The sequence below is a fragment of the Mercurialis annua genome, linkage group LG8, assembly GCF_937616625.2.
Source record: "Mercurialis annua linkage group LG8, ddMerAnnu1.2, whole genome shotgun sequence".
NCBI lineage: Eukaryota > Viridiplantae > Streptophyta > Magnoliopsida > Malpighiales > Euphorbiaceae > Mercurialis > Mercurialis annua.
This window is the reverse complement of record NC_065577.1, coordinates 9119338-9138469: the sequence shown is the minus strand read 5'-3', so window position 1 is coordinate 9138469 and position 19132 is coordinate 9119338. Positions and strand designations below refer to the sequence as shown.

General features: G+C 32.9%; 3 protein-coding genes across 6 annotated transcripts; 2 read left to right on the top strand and 1 right to left on the bottom strand.

The window, feature by feature from the left end:
• Window positions 1-704: 704 nt before the first annotated feature.
• On the top strand, window positions 705-3007 carry LOC126661571 (cytochrome P450 705A22-like). Its single transcript, XM_050355425.1, has 2 exons — window positions 705-1635; window positions 2396-3007. The coding sequence occupies exons 1-2, from the start codon at window positions 709-711 to the stop codon at window positions 3005-3007; spliced, it is 1539 nt and encodes a 512-aa protein (XP_050211382.1). The 5' UTR covers window positions 705-708.
• Window positions 3008-5992: 2985 nt separating this feature from the next.
• On the top strand, window positions 5993-8329 carry LOC126660053 (cytochrome P450 705A22-like). The gene is made up of 2 exons (XM_050353378.2): window positions 5993-6963; window positions 7527-8329. The coding sequence occupies exons 1-2, from the start codon at window positions 6010-6012 to the stop codon at window positions 8154-8156; spliced, it is 1584 nt and encodes a 527-aa protein (XP_050209335.2). The 5' UTR covers window positions 5993-6009; the 3' UTR covers window positions 8157-8329.
• A 4430-nt stretch (window positions 8330-12759) lies between these two features.
• On the bottom strand, window positions 12760-18143 carry LOC126660779 (protein FAR1-RELATED SEQUENCE 4). 4 transcript variants are annotated; one of them, XM_050354447.2, is made up of 5 exons: window positions 17835-18143; window positions 17668-17744; window positions 14057-16305; window positions 13607-13663; window positions 12760-13163 (listed from the first exon to the last, which is right to left on the bottom strand). In XM_050354447.2, exons 3-5 carry the CDS (start codon window positions 16085-16087, stop codon window positions 13038-13040), a joined length of 2214 nt encoding a protein of 737 aa, XP_050210404.1. In that variant the 5' UTR covers window positions 16088-16305; window positions 17668-17744; window positions 17835-18143; the 3' UTR covers window positions 12760-13037. The 4 variants fall into 4 exon arrangements, with proteins under 4 accessions (XP_050210404.1, XP_050210402.1, XP_050210405.1 ...); XM_050354445.2 differs by having other exon boundaries at window positions 14057-16287; XM_050354448.2 differs by having other exon boundaries at window positions 13607-13660; window positions 14057-16287.
• Window positions 18144-19132: the final 989 nt, after the last annotated feature.

Below are 19132 nucleotides of genomic sequence, written 5' to 3'. Positions count from 1 at the left end.
AAAATTTAAACTTCATGATTAAAATAAGAAAACGTGTAAAGTTCGTGATTTTTTTTTGACATTAATCCTAAAATTAAACTAAAATAGTAGATTGTTTTTTTAGACTGATAGATGAACTATAATTTTTGATATATAGATTTATTTTCTAATATTTATAGTAATGGGACAATTCAAAACTATGTTAATGTTTAGTAAAATATAGGCTAAATCTATCTAGAGGCTCTTGTACTATATTATTTTTGTTTAAAAAGTCTCTGTACTATTTTTTTGTTTTTCAGATCCCTCTACTTATATAATTTTTAATTTTCAGATCTTTTTTTAGTTTTATCCAGTCTCTCTACTTACAATTTTTTTGTTCCTCCAGTCCCTCAAAAGGACCTGAAAATCAGAATTTTGCCAAGTACAGGGATCTGAAAAACAAAGAAATAGTACAAGGACTTTTTGAACAAAAATGATATAATACAAGGGCCTCTAAATGGGTTTAGCCTAAAATATAATAGTAGAGGATCCTCATGAAGGTTTTTCCTTTCTTTATTATCTTCGATGAGTACAAAGGAAAGGATTGACCTCAATTTTAGTTCATTCCTTAACCATTATGAATCACAGTTTATAGGCCGGCAATGTCCTTTATCAGCTGCACATTCTCATCTATATAAGTTGCATAATCAAATGGCTAAATTAGTACACAGAATTATATAAAACCTTTGAATGGCTACCATTAATGGCGACATCCAGTCCTACTTGGTCATCTTCTTCCTCTCCATCATCATCTCACGCTTTCTCCTGCACTACTTCTTCAAAAAACCAAGCAATTCATCTCTCCACCTTCCTCCAAGCCCGCCCGCTCTTCCATTTATCGGCCATCTCCATCTCCTCAGCCTATCGGTATCGAAATCATTACACAATCTCTCCACTAATTACGGCTCCCTCCTCTATCTCCGCCTCGGGTCACGCCCCGTCCTTGTCGTCTCTTCTCCGACATACGTCGCAGAGATCTACAAAACCAACGACATCGCCTTCTCAGCGAAGCCAAAAACGCCTTTCGAGGACGGGATGTTGTTTGGAAACACGGGTTTTATCATTTCTCCCTACGGTGATTACTGGAGATTCATGAAGAAACTATGCATGACAGAATTGTTAGGATCCCGACAGCTCGAAAGATCCCGAGGCGTTCGACGCGAAGAGGTTACGAGTTTGTTGAGCAACTTATTGGAGAAAAGTGAGAGACAAGAATGTGTTGATTTGATTGAAGAGTTACTGAAGTTAACAAATAATGTTATATGCAGAATGGTGATGAGCAAGAGATGTTCAGAGGAAAATGATGAAGCTCAAAGGGTGAGAAAGTTGGTGGTAGAGTCGTTTGATTTGGCTGCAAAAATGGCTGTAGCAACTATGCTTGGACCGTTAAAAGGGTTTGTTTTGTGGTGGATTAGAAAAGAGTTAGAAGGGATACCTAAAGAATACAATAACTTGTTTGAGAAGATATTGAAGGAACATGAAGAAGTTAGGGTTAAGAGAAATAATAATGGTGATGAGAAAGAAGATAGGGATTTAATGGATATATTATTGGATATATATTATGACCAAAATGCTGAGTTTAAGATGAGCAGGAGCCAAATGAAGGCCTTCATTCTGGTAATTTTCATGTTACTTTTTTTGGGTATTAAAAACTCACCTAGTTATAGAATATTATTTCATTTTATTTCACTGGATGTCATATACCGAAAAGGGATATTAAACTCTGTAGATCACTAAGCTTTCCTTAAATTACAGAAAGGTCACTAAAAAAACTTTTGTTACAAAATGGTCATTGAACTATAATTTTTATTACAAAGGGGTTCATCCATCTAAAACGTTGCGTTTTATAGCAAAAACGCAACATTTTCGCTTACGTGGCAAGCCAAATTTACAAAAAGGAACATAGTTTAATGACCTTTTTGTAATAAGAGGTATTATCTAGTGACATTTTTGTAATTCACGAAAAGTTTAATGTTGTTTTTGTAACAACATAAACATTTTTGTAGTAAAAGGTATAGTTCAATGATCATTTTGTAACAAAAGTTTTTTTAGTGATCTTTCTGTAATTTGAGTAAAGTCTAATGATCTACATAGTTTAATATCCTACCGAAAAGTTACTATTTTGTTTTAAATATAAATTCTAAAGGACCATCAAACTATAAATTTTATTTCAAAAATGATATTGTACTGTAAATTTTATTTCAGAAAGGATACTAAATGACGTGACATTTGATGTTGAATATGTGAGCACGTTAGCATCATGTGCCGGCAAGTGATCTCCCAGTAAAACGAGATGATCATTTTGGTAACCAAAATAAATAAAATAAAAAATAATATTCATTTAAGTATTTGTTCTGAAATACTGTTCTTGTTTCAGGATCTCTTTATTGCAGGGACTGATACATCAGCAAACACCATGCAATGGATAATGGCAGAGCTAATCAACAATCCTCATATATTCAAGAAATTAAGACAAGAGATAGACTCCGTTGTCCGAATAGATACACGAGTACAAGAATCCGATATCTCAAATCTCCATTACCTTCAAGCCGTCGTCAAAGAATCAATGAGACTCCACCCAGTAGCACCTGCAATTCCTAGAGAATGCAGAGAAGACTGTACAGTCTCAGGATTCGATATACCGAAAGGAACTGCAGTAATAATCAATGCATATTCAATTATGCGCGATCCGAATTTATGGGAAAATCCTGAAGAGTTTATACCAGAGAGATTTCTGAATGAACAAAATAATTTAGCAGAAACTAAATTACAAGATTTTAATTTTCTTCCATTTGGTGGAGGAAGAAGAATTTGTCCTGGTTCAAACATGGCTTTAAGTATAATCCACATTACTATAGCTTCGTTGGTTCAGAGCTTTGATTGGAGGATTGATGGAGATAAAGTGAACATGGAAGCTAAATCAGGATTTGCTCTTGGCATGCTTCATCCACTTATGTGTATTCCTGTTGTTCGTTTTAATCCTCTTTGATTCAGGTGTGTACTACAATTAGAGATTTTGGAGAAAATGGATCGAAAAGCTGGATAGTGCCAGTTTCGTAACTCTATTCAAGTTCGATGTGCGATTTAAGCGATTTCTAAACTAAATTTCATAAAACACTAGCAAACAAATACACATCAGCTTTTACTCATGAAATCCTTCGCTTACGGACCAAATTCAATCATTTGTGCCTCCAAAATTGTGATTTATGTTTATTTTAATTTATTTGTGGTATGGTTTTTTTTTTAAATTCATATTAGGGTTTCAGCATTTTTGGTATCTTTATCTATACTATATTATAATTCTGAGCTCCAATTCTTTTTAACACAAATGTGACAAGTGGCACTCTATTATGCTTACACGTGGACTTGTGGACTTGTAAAATTTCAAAACGCTTGGGCACTCTGTTGTGCTCCTTGGACTGCTAAAAAAACAAAACTGCAACAATTTTAACTCTTCATATTAATTGTTGCCCTCTTCAGTATCAATAAAAAGAAAACGTTACACAACTCTTCATTGCCATCTGCAATTTTAACTCTTCAATGACATATGCTGCTCTATTTAACCCATCTTCAGTCTTCCACAAATTCAGCTTACCCATTCTGAGGATCAATTTTGCATCACAAACAATTATGCAGCTTTTAAACAATTCCTCTTGTTTTGTCGTGTTTCAGATGATTTTGTTTTCAGTATTATATATAATGCTTCATTAGCAGGTATTGATTCTTTCATTTTTCTATTTTAGATAAATACTATTTACATTATTGTAATGTAGTCGGTATACATACTCGATAAATGATTTCATAGACCTGTTTGGGTGTCTTTTTGCCTGGCTTTTTTATCTTTTAGATTATATATAGGCTAAAATGATTTGTGTAGTGCCAAGCTTCTAGGTTTATTTGTTTATTTATATATTTGATATGCAGATAATAATGAATTGTTAATTTAGTAAATTGCCAATTGATACAATAGTTTGATGCACCTCTTATTTCTATTATTAAGCTCTTGAGTCTTCTTTATAGGTATTTTATAATTTTTACTGCCTCTTGAGTTTATTTTATTTTTGGTATTTTGTAGATTGTATTGTCATCGTAGTCAAAAAGAGTTTGAATAAGATGACAAAGAGTTTGAATAAGATGACAAATTAGTATTTCTCTTGATTATTGCACTGTTTTTTTTCCATGTTGGTTTATCTATATAAACTAATTCAATATTCATTTAAACATAAACTGGCATTTTTTGTTAGGAGTTTGAATTGATCATGGGTATTTTTATTGGGATGGTTTTTTTATTAGATATCTTACAATGAACAGGAGGTGGCGGTGATTTAAACTAAAGAACCTATTTTGATAATTAGATTCACTTGTATTTTTTATTATCATAATTTCAGGTATAGATCTTGGATACTGAATAAATAGAATATGACAAGTTTAATTATTTAAGAATGGTATAGTCTAATTCAAGAAGTGGTGAAATGACATTCATATTTACGTTCAATTTGCTTTTCAATTTTTAATAATTCGTGATCTGATCAAGAAAATAGCTCTGTGGTATGAAAATTTGTCAATTTCATGTATCTAGATTTGAGGGCTAAAACTAAACACTTGCATCATATGTTATATTCACAGATATGATTATTGATCAATTGTTGTGTTGACCTGCAATACAAAATGGGATCTTATATCTATAGGCTCTTTTAACGTAGAAAATTTCTTAAACTAAGAACCATTTGAAAGCTCAATAGAACTCTAATTATATAATCACCTATATATTTAGAGAAAATCAACACTATCAAGTGTTATCACATTTATAATTAGTACTCTTATTATGGATCCAACTATCAATTCAACTACAAATACTAGATTTATAAGCATTGTAGTTTTTTTGTACTTGCAGTCCTAATTGTAACCGATACATATGTCATAGACAGAAATGTTGATGAGGTTAAAAAGAAAACAATGGATAAATAACGAGTTAATGTTGTTACGAGGCGGTTTTCTTGTGGACTTTTATGTTTTAGGCATGGAATAGCAAAGAAATCATAAAGATTGTTGTTGTATCACAATAATCTGATGCCCTCAAATGACGAAAAAAATTCTTCACATGCGCAATTATTTTGATTTATATTTTCGTTACAATGATAAATATTAACAGATATAGATTTAATTTTGACGGAACAATATTATGAATATTAATGCCCTCATAATTCATACAACGATTTAATTTTATCCGCGCAACGCGCGGGTATCGACCTAGTTATACTATAAAGATGAGCTATGAAAGAACTATCAATACAATTTAGCCAAGTGGCTTTCTCTTCTTAAGCCATATGTAATTCAGTTTTGATGTCTAGCCTATGCGGATTCCTCTTAGCTTCCAAATTCTTTAGCTTTTTAACCTTTCAATTTCATCATAGGTTACTTAATGATCATCACTCATCTTTGAAGTCTTATACATATGGCAAAAAAATGAATAAATGATTAATGGGGTTAGTCCAAATGCTAAGCGGTTTGATATTACTTAAGCAAGGTTTTGGGTTCGAGTTTTAATGCAGAAAATTTCCACTGGCAGACTTACCCACCATGTAGGTTCGCGACGCGGGGCGGATCTGGATTAGTCAGCGAAACCCTGAAAACCGGATGGGCTAACCGAAAAAAAATGAATAAATGACAGAGCAAATTGATAAATTTTAAAATCATCGTATATTTGATAAAAGGTAACAATATTTTTAGGTAGATAAATTCATTTTGCCTTAAATTTAAAAATGTATATTTTACTGTTTTACTGTCAGCTCTTCTTAAAGTGTATGAGACTTCAAGATGAGTGAAAATAGAGGGAGCGTTCGACTAAGTCGACTAAAAAAGTTTAATGGTTTTACCTTTTCTTTCGTGTATTCCAAGACTAGCAAATTTCCATTACAAACCACATTTTATAGACCGCAATGTCTTACATAATAAGCTGCACATTCTCATCTTTATAAATTGAGTAACAAAATGACCAAATCCGTACTTCCAATGGCCACCATTAATGGCGATACTCAGTCCTACTTGATCTTTTTCTTCCTCTCCATCATCATCTCGCGCTTTCTCCTCCGAAACTTCTTCAAAATACCAAGCAAGATTCCGTATCTCCACCTTCCTCCAAGCCCGCCCGCTCTTCCATTTATCGGCCATCTTCATCTCCTTCGCCTATCGGTATGGAAATCGTTACGCAATCTCTCCACTAATAAATATGGTTCCCTCCTTTATCTCCGCCTCGGCTCTCGCCCCGTCCTCGTAGTCTCTTCCCCAGCGCACGTCGCTGAGATATACAAAACCAATGATATTGCTTTCTCAGCAAAGCCGTATTCGCCTTTCGAAGACATGATATTGTTCGGAAACACGGGTTTTATCGTTGCTCCTTACGGGGATTACTGGAAATTCATGAAGAAACTTTGCATGACAGAGCTGCTAGGGTCGCGACAGATCGAAAGATCCCGAGGGGTTCGCTGCGAAGAGATTACGAGTTTTTTGAAAAACTTATTAAAGAAAAGTGAGAGACAAGAATGCGTCGATATGATCGAAGAGTTATCGAAGCTAATGAATAACGCTATATGCAGAATGGTGATGAGCAATAGATGTTCAGGGGAAGATGATGAAGCTCAAAGGGTGAGAAAATTGGTTATAGAGTCGTTTGATTTGACCGTAAAAGCGGCTATAGCTACTATGGTTGGACCGTTGAAACGGTTAGTTTCTTGGTGGAATAGAGAAAAACTAGAAGGTGTACTGAGAGAATTTGATAACTTGTTCGAGAAGATAATGAAGGAACATGAAGAAGTTAGGGTTAAGAGATCTGATAATGGTGATGAGAAAGAGGATAGGGATTTAATGGATATATTATTGAATATATATTATGACAAAAATACTGAGTGTAAGATTAGCAGGAACCAAATCAAGGCCTTCATTCTGGTAATGTTAATGTTCTAAACTCGAAATTCATAGATTTGAAGATAATATCAGCGGGTTAAAAACTTTTGCGGTTACCGAATTATACACTTTTCACGAAACAGTTGCTAAGATTTTAATTTATAGTATTTTGTAACCCAACTAATATTTTTTTGAAATGAAAGGTTACCCGCTCATTTCTGAACATTTTTACTTACATTGAAAAGTTATTCGCTTGCTTCAAATCGACTATTACTTATATGGGAGCAGGGACGGATACAAGATAGGGTCAGGCTCAGAAAAGATTAAAATTTACCTTTAAAAAAAATTATATATAAATATCATATCTCAAATTTTTGATAAATATATTTTCTAGTGTATATTTATTATGTTATTATATTTCACTCACTCACTTTATTGGATCAGATTTTTAGCATCATTTTGAAGCCAAATTGAATTTTTTAATATTTTTTTTCTTGTACCACTTGGATTTATCTATAATTTAGCTCTGTACAAAACTTTCAATTCATAAAAATGTGGTACCAAACCTTCACTTCTGATTTCTGAACCAAGTGTTCTTGTTTCAGGATCTCTTTATTGCAGGGACTGATACATCAGCAAACACCATGCAATGGGTAATGGCAGAGCTCATCAATAATCCGCATATATTCAAGAAACTAAGACACGAAATAGACTCGATTGTTGGAAGCAATACACGAGTACAAGAATCCGATATCTCAAATCTCCATTACCTTCAAGCCGTCGTCAAAGAATCAATGAGACTCCACCCAGCAGCGCCTGCAATTCCCAGAGAATGCAGGGAAGATTGTCAGGTCTCAGGATTTGATATACCGAAAGGAACTGCAGTAATAATCAACGCATATTCAATAATGCGCGATCCAAATTTATGGGACAATCCTGAAGATTTTATACCAGAGAGATTTCTGAATGAACAAAATAATCTATCAGAAGCTAAAATTCAGAATTTTAATTTTCTTCCATTTGGTGGAGGAAGAAGAACTTGCCCTGGCTCAAACATGGCTTTAAGTATAATCCACCTTACTATAGCAACTTTGGTTCAGTGCTTTGATTGGAAGATTGTTGGAGATAAAGTAAAGGTGAATATGGAATCTAAACCAGGATTTGCTCTTGGCATGCTTCATCCACTTATGTGTATTCCGGTTGTTCGTTTCGATCCCTTTGTTGCATTAGACTGAATCGTCTAACCGATGATTTATAGCTCTATGGTTTGTGCGTTTGTTAACATTCTGCTAAAATCGTGAGGTTAAATCCTTCTACAAATCTCCCTCTTTAAATGATAAAAAAAATTGAATTGTCTAATTAATAACTTCTAGGGTTTCTTTTTCTAAGATTTATATTAGTATACTTTATAGTTTTGAGTTGTTATAAAGATTTCATAATTGGCATTTAATAGCTAATTCGAGTCCTAGCAATATCAACTTAGTTTAATTTTGTATTGTTCTTCTTTTGATCTATATATCCTTTCTAAGAAAAAAAGAAAGAAATACAAATTTTACTCATATAAATTAAAAACATTTTATGAATTTTATCCATGAATGTTTTTTGGCTTATTTGCAATAACAACAAAAGCCACAACTTTCGCCTTCTTAGCGATTTAAGAGCATTTTCAAAAATTTGTCATAAAGATGGTCAATCTTTCATTTCTTGCAGTGAAAATTAATTTTTTTGTAAAAATTTATGTGACGGGTTCATAAATCGGAAAAGAATAGTGATGGGTCGGAAGTGTTTTTAAATTTTTTGACAAATTTTTTAAAAACAATTAATTATTAGGATTTATTTGAATATTTTTAAAGTTTAAGGACTTTTTTGTATTTTTCAAATAGAAAAATATATTATATAACCCTTCTATTTAGTAGTTTTTAATGTTTTCATCCTTAAATTTATTAAATCGTTAATTGTACCCTTGTCGTGGGTAGAGATGAAATCTAAAAAAATTAAAAATAATACAATTAATTTTTTTAATGTGTGGGTGTAAACGAAAAAAAAAATTAATGTGGATGGTCTTTAAATAATTTGGCCTTAAGAAAGTGTGTGTATAGGTATAGACAGGACTCGTATAATTCATTGTCTCTATAATTCTTTCTATTAATCTCTCTATTGATCTTCTTGTTAATAGTTTCTAATCCATAATTATTCGACTCCTGCCAGTTGCACCTTCTTTCTCAGTTTTGAATAAATCATCGAATTTAATGCTTTTTAATAAAAGGTTTGTCAAGTGATAGGACTTTAGAGCATCTACGATGGTTGAATTGTGGAGCTTAATAACCTTTTGTCATTGAGCACTTTTCATTAGGAAGTGCTCAATGAACATTGAGCGTTTGGTGGTCAATGGTAAGACCTTTTATTTTATTTTATTTTTTTAAATAAAAAAAAAAGGCCAAGTCTTCTTAATGGTGGGGCCATGTATGAATTGAGAGTAAATCAATTTGAGAAACGGTAAAATAAGAACATTAATATTTATTGTCCAATTTAATTTTTTTTTTCTCAAATTTAACTATAAATATAAAATAGATTTTATTTTATTTGTTCAATTTCTCTATACACTAAAATTTTGAATTATTAACTCTCTACAAAAATATTCATCTTTTTATTTTTTATATCTTAAAAAATAATTATCATTTATTATGGATAATAATTATTTTAAAAATATTTCCAACTCTCCAAATTTAAAAAATTCTTCACCCCCTCAAAATTCAAATCAATTTAATTTTCAAAATTTATCTCATTTTCCATTTCTTTTTCCTAATCTAAATACGTCAAATTTTGGATATCACCACAAATGCTCAATTCTAGTTCTCTACCAAATTTTCAAAATCCACAAAATTTTTCATACCTATTTCCAATGTTTCCGAACTCAAATTATTTCAATCCGGCTATAGCAAATCAATATTATAATCTGGGCATGAGAGTTGATATTTCAACACCACCGAGTGAGGAAATAAAAGATTTTGATAGCGCCTCCGGTATGTTGGGTTTTATAGGTTCATAACGCAGCGGAATTTCAAAAATTTATCTAAAAACCCAAACCAAGATCCATGTAATTCGAATTAACAGAATAATTACTTACTTGTATGTCGAATTCAACAGCAATGTAGGAAGGAAGGAGGTGGTTCACTTTGGTGATACCTGGCCTCGGATCAGAAACGCCTCCAAAAGAACGCGTCCTCTACGAGTATCCACACGAACAGACCTTAGCCAAAACTAGTGCTTGTGTGCTAGTACTATTGCTTCACAAGCAATTTCGAATTTTAGTGATTTAGTGAATAATGAATTTCATGATTCTCAAACCAATTGCTTCATGTGTATTTATAGTGATAAACAACACTAGGGTTTGAGACAAATTCGAATTCAATCTCACTGCAATTCTACAAGTTTATGTTTATCAAAAACTCCTTTTTGATAATTATCCATATATATTAATTACTATATTTATTATCTTCCAAAAATAATAAATTAAGGAAAACACTTATCCTTAAATTTCGAATTAATATATATATTTATTAATATATATATATAATTAATCACTTAATCACATTGGACTTGTACAACCCATAACTGTTTTGGGTCTGTTCTTAGTGTGCGACCCTGTAGGTTCATATAACGTTGGCAGTAGGCTCGAAATCTCTATTTCAGCCCACAAGTCATAAGTGGTCTCTAGCAAGACATGACTACCCAAGTTATACGAATATCGATAATCCGATTTAACCATTTACAATAATATTTTAATCTCTTTGTCTCTCGATATCCTGATTGAATATAAGGCATAGTCCTGTCATCCTTATAATATTCAATCATTAGTTTCTTGACTCTAAGTAGACTGAAAATGATAACTCCTTATCAATTAGCATGGCCATGCATTTCCTTCAGTCTATCTTTTTCAAGGGGCCCATAGATATCTTACTCAAATAAATGAGGGACAAATTCCTTCTCAGTCAATCACATTTCTCACATAGTTACTTTCATATCCAATGACAATCTATTCCATTATCTTGTTAAAGATAATGTACGACTGTATCAAAACATGAAATAGCTATGTAGAAATCCATGATGATTTCAAGATCAAAGGATTATACTAATAGAACTGTAATGAGAATTACTTATGACAGTGATCTATGTAGTATTCTCACAGTGGGTCATCCAGTGCCTTATTTCTCAAATAGCACATATGATTTGACTTAATATCCCATATACATGATTAGTAAAACATAATCATCAGTCAACATCATACTAGTATCAATGTTCTATTAAGACTAGGGATAGATGGTATATAATTCTTTTATTAAACCTAAGGGTTCTACTATCAAGTCACATACTTGATGACCTTAGAAAGAATTAACCATTCAAGTATTTTAATCATTAATATAAAATGATAAAAACTGCCAATCAATAAATAACAAAATGATAAAGTCAAAACATGGGCAAACATGATTGACCTAGTGCATATCACTAACACGGTATTAATCAAGAAACACTAAAAATTTATTCTTCCGATTCACAATTTCCGCCATATTCTACTCAACAAGGGCTTGAAAATATTGATCTCAAGAAAAGTGTGTTCTGTGGAACATCGAGGATGAACGACTTCTTGTAAGTGCTTAACTTACAATTTCAAATAATAACGTTATCGGAAATGCCCAAAATAGCAAGCAATTTTGGAAAAGGATCGCTGAGTACTTCAACAATAATCGAAATCAAGGCCATCAAGAGCAACCAATTCGATTAAGCAACATTGATATTGGATGATTCAGATGGTAAATGAATTCAACCAACATTACAACAAATTAGCGGCGGAACATCATAGCGGATGGAGCGATGATCAACTAAAGCAACGTGCCCGCGAGTTTTATTTTCAATAAAGAAAGTAGTATGTAAGTAGGGTGGGTCTCTTATCAGTTTGCTTTTTAAAGTCTAACCATTATGGAAGATTGTATAATATGATTGAGTTTAATGAAAAGCTGGCCTCATCAGACTCAAAAACAGTCTGGCAACTGTGGATGCTCTATAATTTAAGGGCATTTTAAATATCGTGGCAGTCATGTCAGTTGATGAGTAAGCATGATTGGCTGACATGGCTGCCATAGTATCAATTTTTTTAGGTTAGGGTGGAATTGAAAATGAAAGGTGCGGATTTGGGTATAATCGATGATTTTACAATGTCAGGGTGCAAACGAAAAGGGCTAAAATGTGGAGGTCTTTTCACCATTAGTCTAAACTATAAGGTTACGTTTGATATAAGAAATAGATACGGAATGAAATAACTATTCCGCATAAAATTACCATTTTTATCTTTGGTTAATGAAAGTTATTTTGTGGAATTGTAATTTTATGATTTCGTGGAATAAATACTCTCAAAAATTAAAAAATGACTATTTTTATTCTTTATAAAATTCTATTATATGTTATTCTATTTTCTGAACTACACATAGCTTAAGATTTATTTCTTTTCTTTTTTTTTTTTTTTAATAAACTAAAAATATAACAAGTAAAAGGTTTTTATGACTCAAGTTTAGATAAGTCACTCTCAACTATTTTAATCAATCAAGAATAATATTCTCAATTTTTAGATCAATTGAGGACAACATTAGCTCACCCGAGTTCCGGAACTTATTCATATTGTAAAAATATTGTCCTTAATTGATCTGAAAATAGAGTGTTGTAATTAATTGATTAAAATGACGGAAAGAGAGTTATTTGATCTTGAACCACAAATTAAGAGAACAATTGACCCTTTACTCAAAATACTACTCATTTAGAAACGCCTTTATGATAGAAAAAAAATTAAAAAATCCATAATTAAAATCCAGTAAGAAGAGATAAATTGTCGTAATATACGGAACTAGTTTAACAGATACGCAACATACATCAACAAAGTTAAAATCAGCTTCCCCTACCTTTTCTAACATTAGCTGGACACTCTGAACAAAAAATTTGCCCATAACAAAACTACTATTTCATAATTTGGACACATTTTTACCTGCAAAATAATGAGCTCATTTTCCTAGAGTCCTATAGCCATACATGTGTACATAATCTTTACAAACACACACTAAAACCTGTTACCGAGGAAGTCGAGCCTCCGGGAGATGAGTTGGAGCCACATTATGGAACTCCGACGATGGCATACTATGAAACATTGTCGGTGCCATATTCTGTAATTGTGTTGAGCCTAGATCACATATCTCCTGTCAGAAATTTAAGCAATGCAAATAATGAGAACTTGAACAACCGTCAGAAAATAATGCTTCTGCAGAGTATTAAGGGATCCTACATTGCACGAAAACATATCAACTTCTACGTTTCAGTGTTTCATTTCTGTTTCCCAAAACGCTATTGAGATTTAAATATTCTTGTAAAAAATATCATTTCAACCATTTTTCATTTTAGCGTTTCTCATTCCAACGTTTCATTCCATGCAACATAGCAGGATCCAAGTTACATTTATGGGAGAGCGAATCGGTTATGAAAACGTCAATCACTTAACATCCAAATGCTCCAAAAAATATTGAATATCTTCTCTATGAAAATCATGTTCAGATATATAGAGTATCAGTCCACATTGCAACTCAACGAAAGGGCAAAAACAAATTTCTCAATTTAGATGCATTAAGAATTGAGCAAAACTAACCATTGGGTGGTAGCCATCCTGTGACCCTACACTAATAGGTCCCAACTGCAAAGCCTGCTAATAAATAAGACAAATCACAATTAACACCATACACATCAGAAAGCTGATCTTTATTAGAAAAACTAAAAATTGGGTAATTTGCATTAACAATCCCTCAACTCTTACTCTCGCCCATCACTGTCTTTTTTATTTAATATGTAGCAATAAAATCTCTCGAACTTCATTCCATCAAAATCCCTATCGTTAGTTTGTCTCAATTTCTGTCAATTTAGATGATGTGGCATTGAGTTGGACTCCTATACGGACAACCTATTTTTTAAATCCATATAATGCTATGTCACATATTAAGACACATGGCGCCGCATCAGCTGACACTGATGTCACAACCGACATTGAGGGACAATGCACATAACCCAAAAAAGGGCATGTCAGCCAACAAACTACACTAACCTTTCCTTTCTTCGCACTGTCTAGTTTCCCTTTTCCAGCTTCAGTTCTCCTAGGAGTTTTGTATGTACTTGTCAAGTGAGGATCTATTACCACAGCTTTGGATGTAGTGCTGCCTTCATTATCTTCTCCAATGCTAACTAAAGCTGTTGAACCCGCAACATTCTCCATAGAATTATTTACACTTGCACATTGCTTCAAAGCCTCTTTTATCGCATGTAGTGTAATATTATAACTCTCTTCGGAAAGTGAACCTTCTTCACCCAAAATGATGGCTCGTCGACATAGATCATTGTAACGACGGACCTTAGTTTGCACCTCGTCTAGTCTTCCAAGGATGGAACGCCTACTCAAAGCAGCATTTGTCCACCGTTGTAATACATATTTAGGCGGGATTTTAAAAACACCAGACATTTGAAGAACAACAATGGAATGCCTGCAAAGGTGACCTTTGTATTCAAATGATCGGCATGAACAACTAATTTCTGATTTTGATTCATTCCACTCAACCATATAACTTTGATTATCTTCAAAGTCTTTCACAGTATACAACGTGGTTGTCTCATCCTCAGTTTCTTTCTTGAGATGACAAGCTGCAGCTCCCAAAACTTCAACTTGGAATCTCTTGAAAATTTCATGTGTATATACAAGTGACATTTGTTTCTCAAAAGGTGACGGAGACTTCAATTCAGGTGTTTCATGCCATGCATCAAAATCTGCTTTGGCTTCCTCTTCGTACCTATCCTCAAGAATTAATTTGTATTGCTCTATAAACTCTCTCATTGATGTTTCCCAGCGTATATATTTGTCGAATGAAGAGTTCACGCTTTCAGACCTCATTATTGTAGACAAACCAGCAAAAGATACATCCTTCATGAAAATAGGAACCCAAAATTTGCGATCTTCATATAATGATTGAACCCATTCCATCTCTCTAAGGTTAAATTTGTCAAGTAATTTCCACCATCTTTTTTCAAACTGTTCCTCTGTCCATGACTTAAAAATGCACTTATTAAATTTTAACATAAAACTATCATGCCATGGTCCTATATACTCAAGATGATGAGGAATCTTCTCCAATATATGCCACAAGCAAAAACAGTGACATGTTTGCGGAAAAAGTGCTGCAATAGCTGTTTTTACGGCATTATTTTGATCAGTAAGCATTATTCGCGGAGCTCGCTCGCCCATTACAGTAAACCACGTCTGCATCAGCCAATAAAATGTATAAACTGTCTCATCCGCTATCAATGCGCAACCAAGCAATGTGGGCTGAATATGATGGTTCACTCCAATAAATAGGACCAAAGGAATTTTATACTTGTTAGTGAAATACGTAGTATCAAAACAGACTACATCACCAAAGTGGTTATAATCTTCTATGCCTTTTGCATCAACCCAAAACAAGTTTCTTAACTTATGCTCTTCATTTAAATCAACAGCATAAAAAAACTTTGGATTCTCTTCCTGCATATTCATAAAAAATTCAAGCAGTAACTGAGCATCTCCTGCCTCTAGAACCAAACTTCGCCCCTTATCATGTTGATTTCTCATATACTCTTCCAAGCAATCTACATTTTGATATGCACCGAATAATTTAGATACTGCAGTAAAATTCTTTTGTTTCCTTAGTCTGGCATCATTCTTAACTTCATCAACATTCCTGTGGCTTCGAAAGAAGTGCACGTGGGCTGGCAAGAGCTCATGATTATGCTCCTTCACAAAACTGTAAATGTACCATTTCCCATTCGCTTTTCTCTTCACATGCAAGCTTGCTTTACAGCCAATTTTAGGAGAAGGTCTTGGATTAATGGCATCATCTGACTGCTGCTTATTCCCATATCTTATGCATGAGAATTTAGCATCAATAAACTCTCTTGATGCCCTTGACCTGCGGCTGCTTAATTTGGCAGTACCAAACCCAACAGACTTGGCATATTCCTTGTAAAAAGAATAAGCAGCTTCATGTGAGTCAAATTCCATATCATCACGGGGTTCGGAAATCATAATGCCTGCTACACCATTAGAATCCATTATTGCGGAGCAGATATTGAGACCCACTTTGCCAAAGACAGTGGCTGTGAAGTCCAGAACAGTTTACAAGATATACCATAAAAATTGTTCAATATCCCCGCTGCTGGAGGTACTCCTTATAAAAGGAGCCATAAACATTGTTCAATATCCTCTGTGGAAGTAACATGTGATTTTTTGCCTCAACTCCCTCGTTTTGAAGCCTAACACCAAACAACAAACTTTAAATGAATTAGAGCATAAAACAGAGTTAGTAAGCATTTAATATCCTCTACCCAACCCAGTTTTGATATCAAATGGAAGAAATCAATTTGGAGTCACAAGAGCATGTATAATATAAACCAAAAGAGAGAAGTCGCAGTACAAAAAATAAGATGACTAAGCATATTAGCTTAATGTACCTAGTAATAAATGTAACAGTACAAGAACCGGAAGATTCTGGACTGCAGATTACAGCAGAAATTCAGTATAGACGAAAACATTTAAAAAGAAACAATTGATAATGACACATGGGAAAATAAGGAAAGGAGCACAAGCTTTAGAAACATTTCAGAGAAACGCGCAGCATAGAAGCATGCATATGAGATTCTGATGAATTAAAATACTTAACATTAATCTGAAGTTTGGAATCAGAAACAGAAAAATTGCAGATTCACTGATTGAACTACAAAAATCAACATGATAATGAATAGTTCTTCAAAATACTTTCTCTACAGTTACCAGATTTCGATCTCTGTAGCTCCTACAAATTGCTAAAACAAAGTAACAAAGGAACACATGAATTCAAGGAATGAAAACGATAACACATATTTTAACATATGTTAAGTTCCAAATGTGTGAAACAAATGCAAACTGTAAAAGAATTCATGTTATTTAAGTTCTTAAAGTATAATGCCTTGATTTCAAACAAATGTTATGCAGTCTGCATATGATAAAAAATAAAAAATACCCACTCTCATGTAAAACCTAACTTTTCCAATAACAATACTATTAGAAAAAAGGCTTAATTGCTTTCAAATTCACGAACCATGGCGTGTTTTGCAATTTTAACACAAACTTTCAATTTTGGCAATTTAAACCATGAACTGTCATCTTCTTGAATTCAATACACCAAGCAATTTTCAACTAAAAAATGCTGATGTGGACACCTAATATTTAATGTTCCGCCGTCCACATCAACAATTTTTTAACAGAAAAATGTTCGGTGTTTTGAATTGCAAAAATTCAAAAGTTGGTTTCCAACATTGTAAAAACTAAAAATCCGTTTTAAATTTGTCAAAGACGTTAAAGTTCGTGAAATTTTAAGCAATCAAGCCTTAGAAAAATGGCCTCCTGCATTGAATAGTACATCATTAAGCAAATGAACATCGCCAGCCTTTAAAAAAACTTCATCTTATAAAATTCTACTAAAATAAGAGCAGAGCTGATTTGTTAACAACATCAAACTAATACAATTTCATATATGTACATTAAAAACAACAAAAATCTTTTAAAAATTATGTTCTTCATCTAGTAATCATATAAGTCCTAAACAAAAGAAAGGCATCGCATAGCTTCACATAAACTACAATTCCAAAGCTTACCATTAAAATAAGGATCAACGAGCCGGTCCGAGTAACTGCCACTTCACCATTGCTACAGCTAATTCCAGAGCTTCACCCTAAGCCAAACAAAAAATCAATACAATAATCAAAACCCAAACAAAAAATACAAGAATCACACACAAAATAATCTCTAACTTGCTATATACCTCGTAAAATTGCAAAAGCAACAGTCTTTTCTACATAATCAGTTACAGAATAACTAATTTTCTACCTTGGTGGAGATTTGTTTTGCAAAACTGAGATCAATAGAGAATTAAGGAAACGAAAGGACAGTATGAGAATTTTATAATGGTAATTCAATTTTAAATTAGATACTGATTTACAGAGAAAGTGATTAAAAGGGGTAAAATTTAGGGTTAATGTTAATGTTAGAAAATGAAACTTTGGTTGTGAGGAACGGAAGTGAAGGGAAGGGAAAAAGTAAATTAATTTGGGATAATTAGGTGAAGTAAAAAAAATGAGGGGGGGAATTTTTTGATAAAGAACTTCTTCATGAATAGGGATGAAGATATATTTTTATAATTAAGTCCTTAAAGTTTGTTTTTTAACAATTGAGTTATAAAATTTAGGCAAAAGGTATAAAAAAGACCCTCCAAATTTACTCAAAAGTACAAGACAGCCTTTTAATTTATTTTTGGCACAAATAAATTCTCACAGTTCTAAAATCGAACCAAAAGCCCCCTCCATCTATAGAGAACATTAAGTAGGTGACGTGGCACTAGGAAAAAATTCAAAACATCCATAATTATTAAAATACTAACCAAATTCATATTCAATTCTTTTTGTATTATCCCACCCTCATAAAAAGATTCAAAAATACCTTTAACTTATAATATATTCACTCAAACCCTCTTATCCACTAAATTTATTAATAAAAAAAAATCTGACCTATTTTTCGCTAACTTTTCTGACCCGCCGTTTTCTGTTATTGTCTCCCATGGAAGACCTGCCAGGAGAAGACAGATTGTCTTCCCCCAATCTTCCATGGGGAAGACGATTGTCTTCCCTAATAGAAGACCAGCCACCGCTGGTTTTCCAACGGGAAAGACGATCTGTCTTCCCCAAAGGAAGACAGATATGTCTTTCCCATGAAGCGTAAAATGAAGCATCGTGCTAACGGGTTACAGAATGAAGCGCAAAATGCATAACAAGTTATAGAATGAAAAGTTAGAAAAGGTCGTGCTAATGGATGAGACACTTTTTAGTATGTGCTTAAATTTAAAAAAAAACTACAAAAGATTATACTATATGGTAACATTCATCCTTTATAATATAGCATGTAATGTTTGACAGTTTTTTTTATATTAAAAGTAGACATTGCAAATAAATTTTAATTTTTTTGTTTTACATTTGTATAATCACAATTTAGTTACATATATTTCAAAAGGTTTTACATGGCTTTATATAGTTTGGTTTAACTCGTAAAAATCAATTTCAATTATTT

Coding starts and splice junctions, on each gene's coding strand:
- LOC126661571 (XM_050355425.1), top strand. CDS start 709: ATGGCTACCATTAATGGCGACATCCAGTCCTACTTGGTCATCTTCTTC. Junction 1,636..2,395: donor AAATGAAGGCCTTCATTCTG/GTAATTTTCATG, acceptor TTCTTGTTTCAG/GATCTCTTTATTGCAGGGAC.
- LOC126660053 (XM_050353378.2), top strand. CDS start 6,010: ATGACCAAATCCGTACTTCCAATGGCCACCATTAATGGCGATACTCAG. Junction 6,964..7,526: donor AAATCAAGGCCTTCATTCTG/GTAATGTTAATG, acceptor TTCTTGTTTCAG/GATCTCTTTATTGCAGGGAC.
- LOC126660779 (XM_050354447.2), bottom strand. CDS start 16,087: ATGGATTCTAATGGTGTAGCAGGCATTATGATTTCCGAACCCCGTGAT. Junction 13,664..14,056: donor ACAGTGCGAAGAAAGGAAAG/GTTAGTGTAGTT, acceptor CTTATTTATTAG/CAGGCTTTGCAGTTGGGACC. Junction 13,164..13,606: donor AGGATGGCTACCACCCAATG/GTTAGTTTTGCT, acceptor AATTTCTGACAG/GAGATATGTGATCTAGGCTC.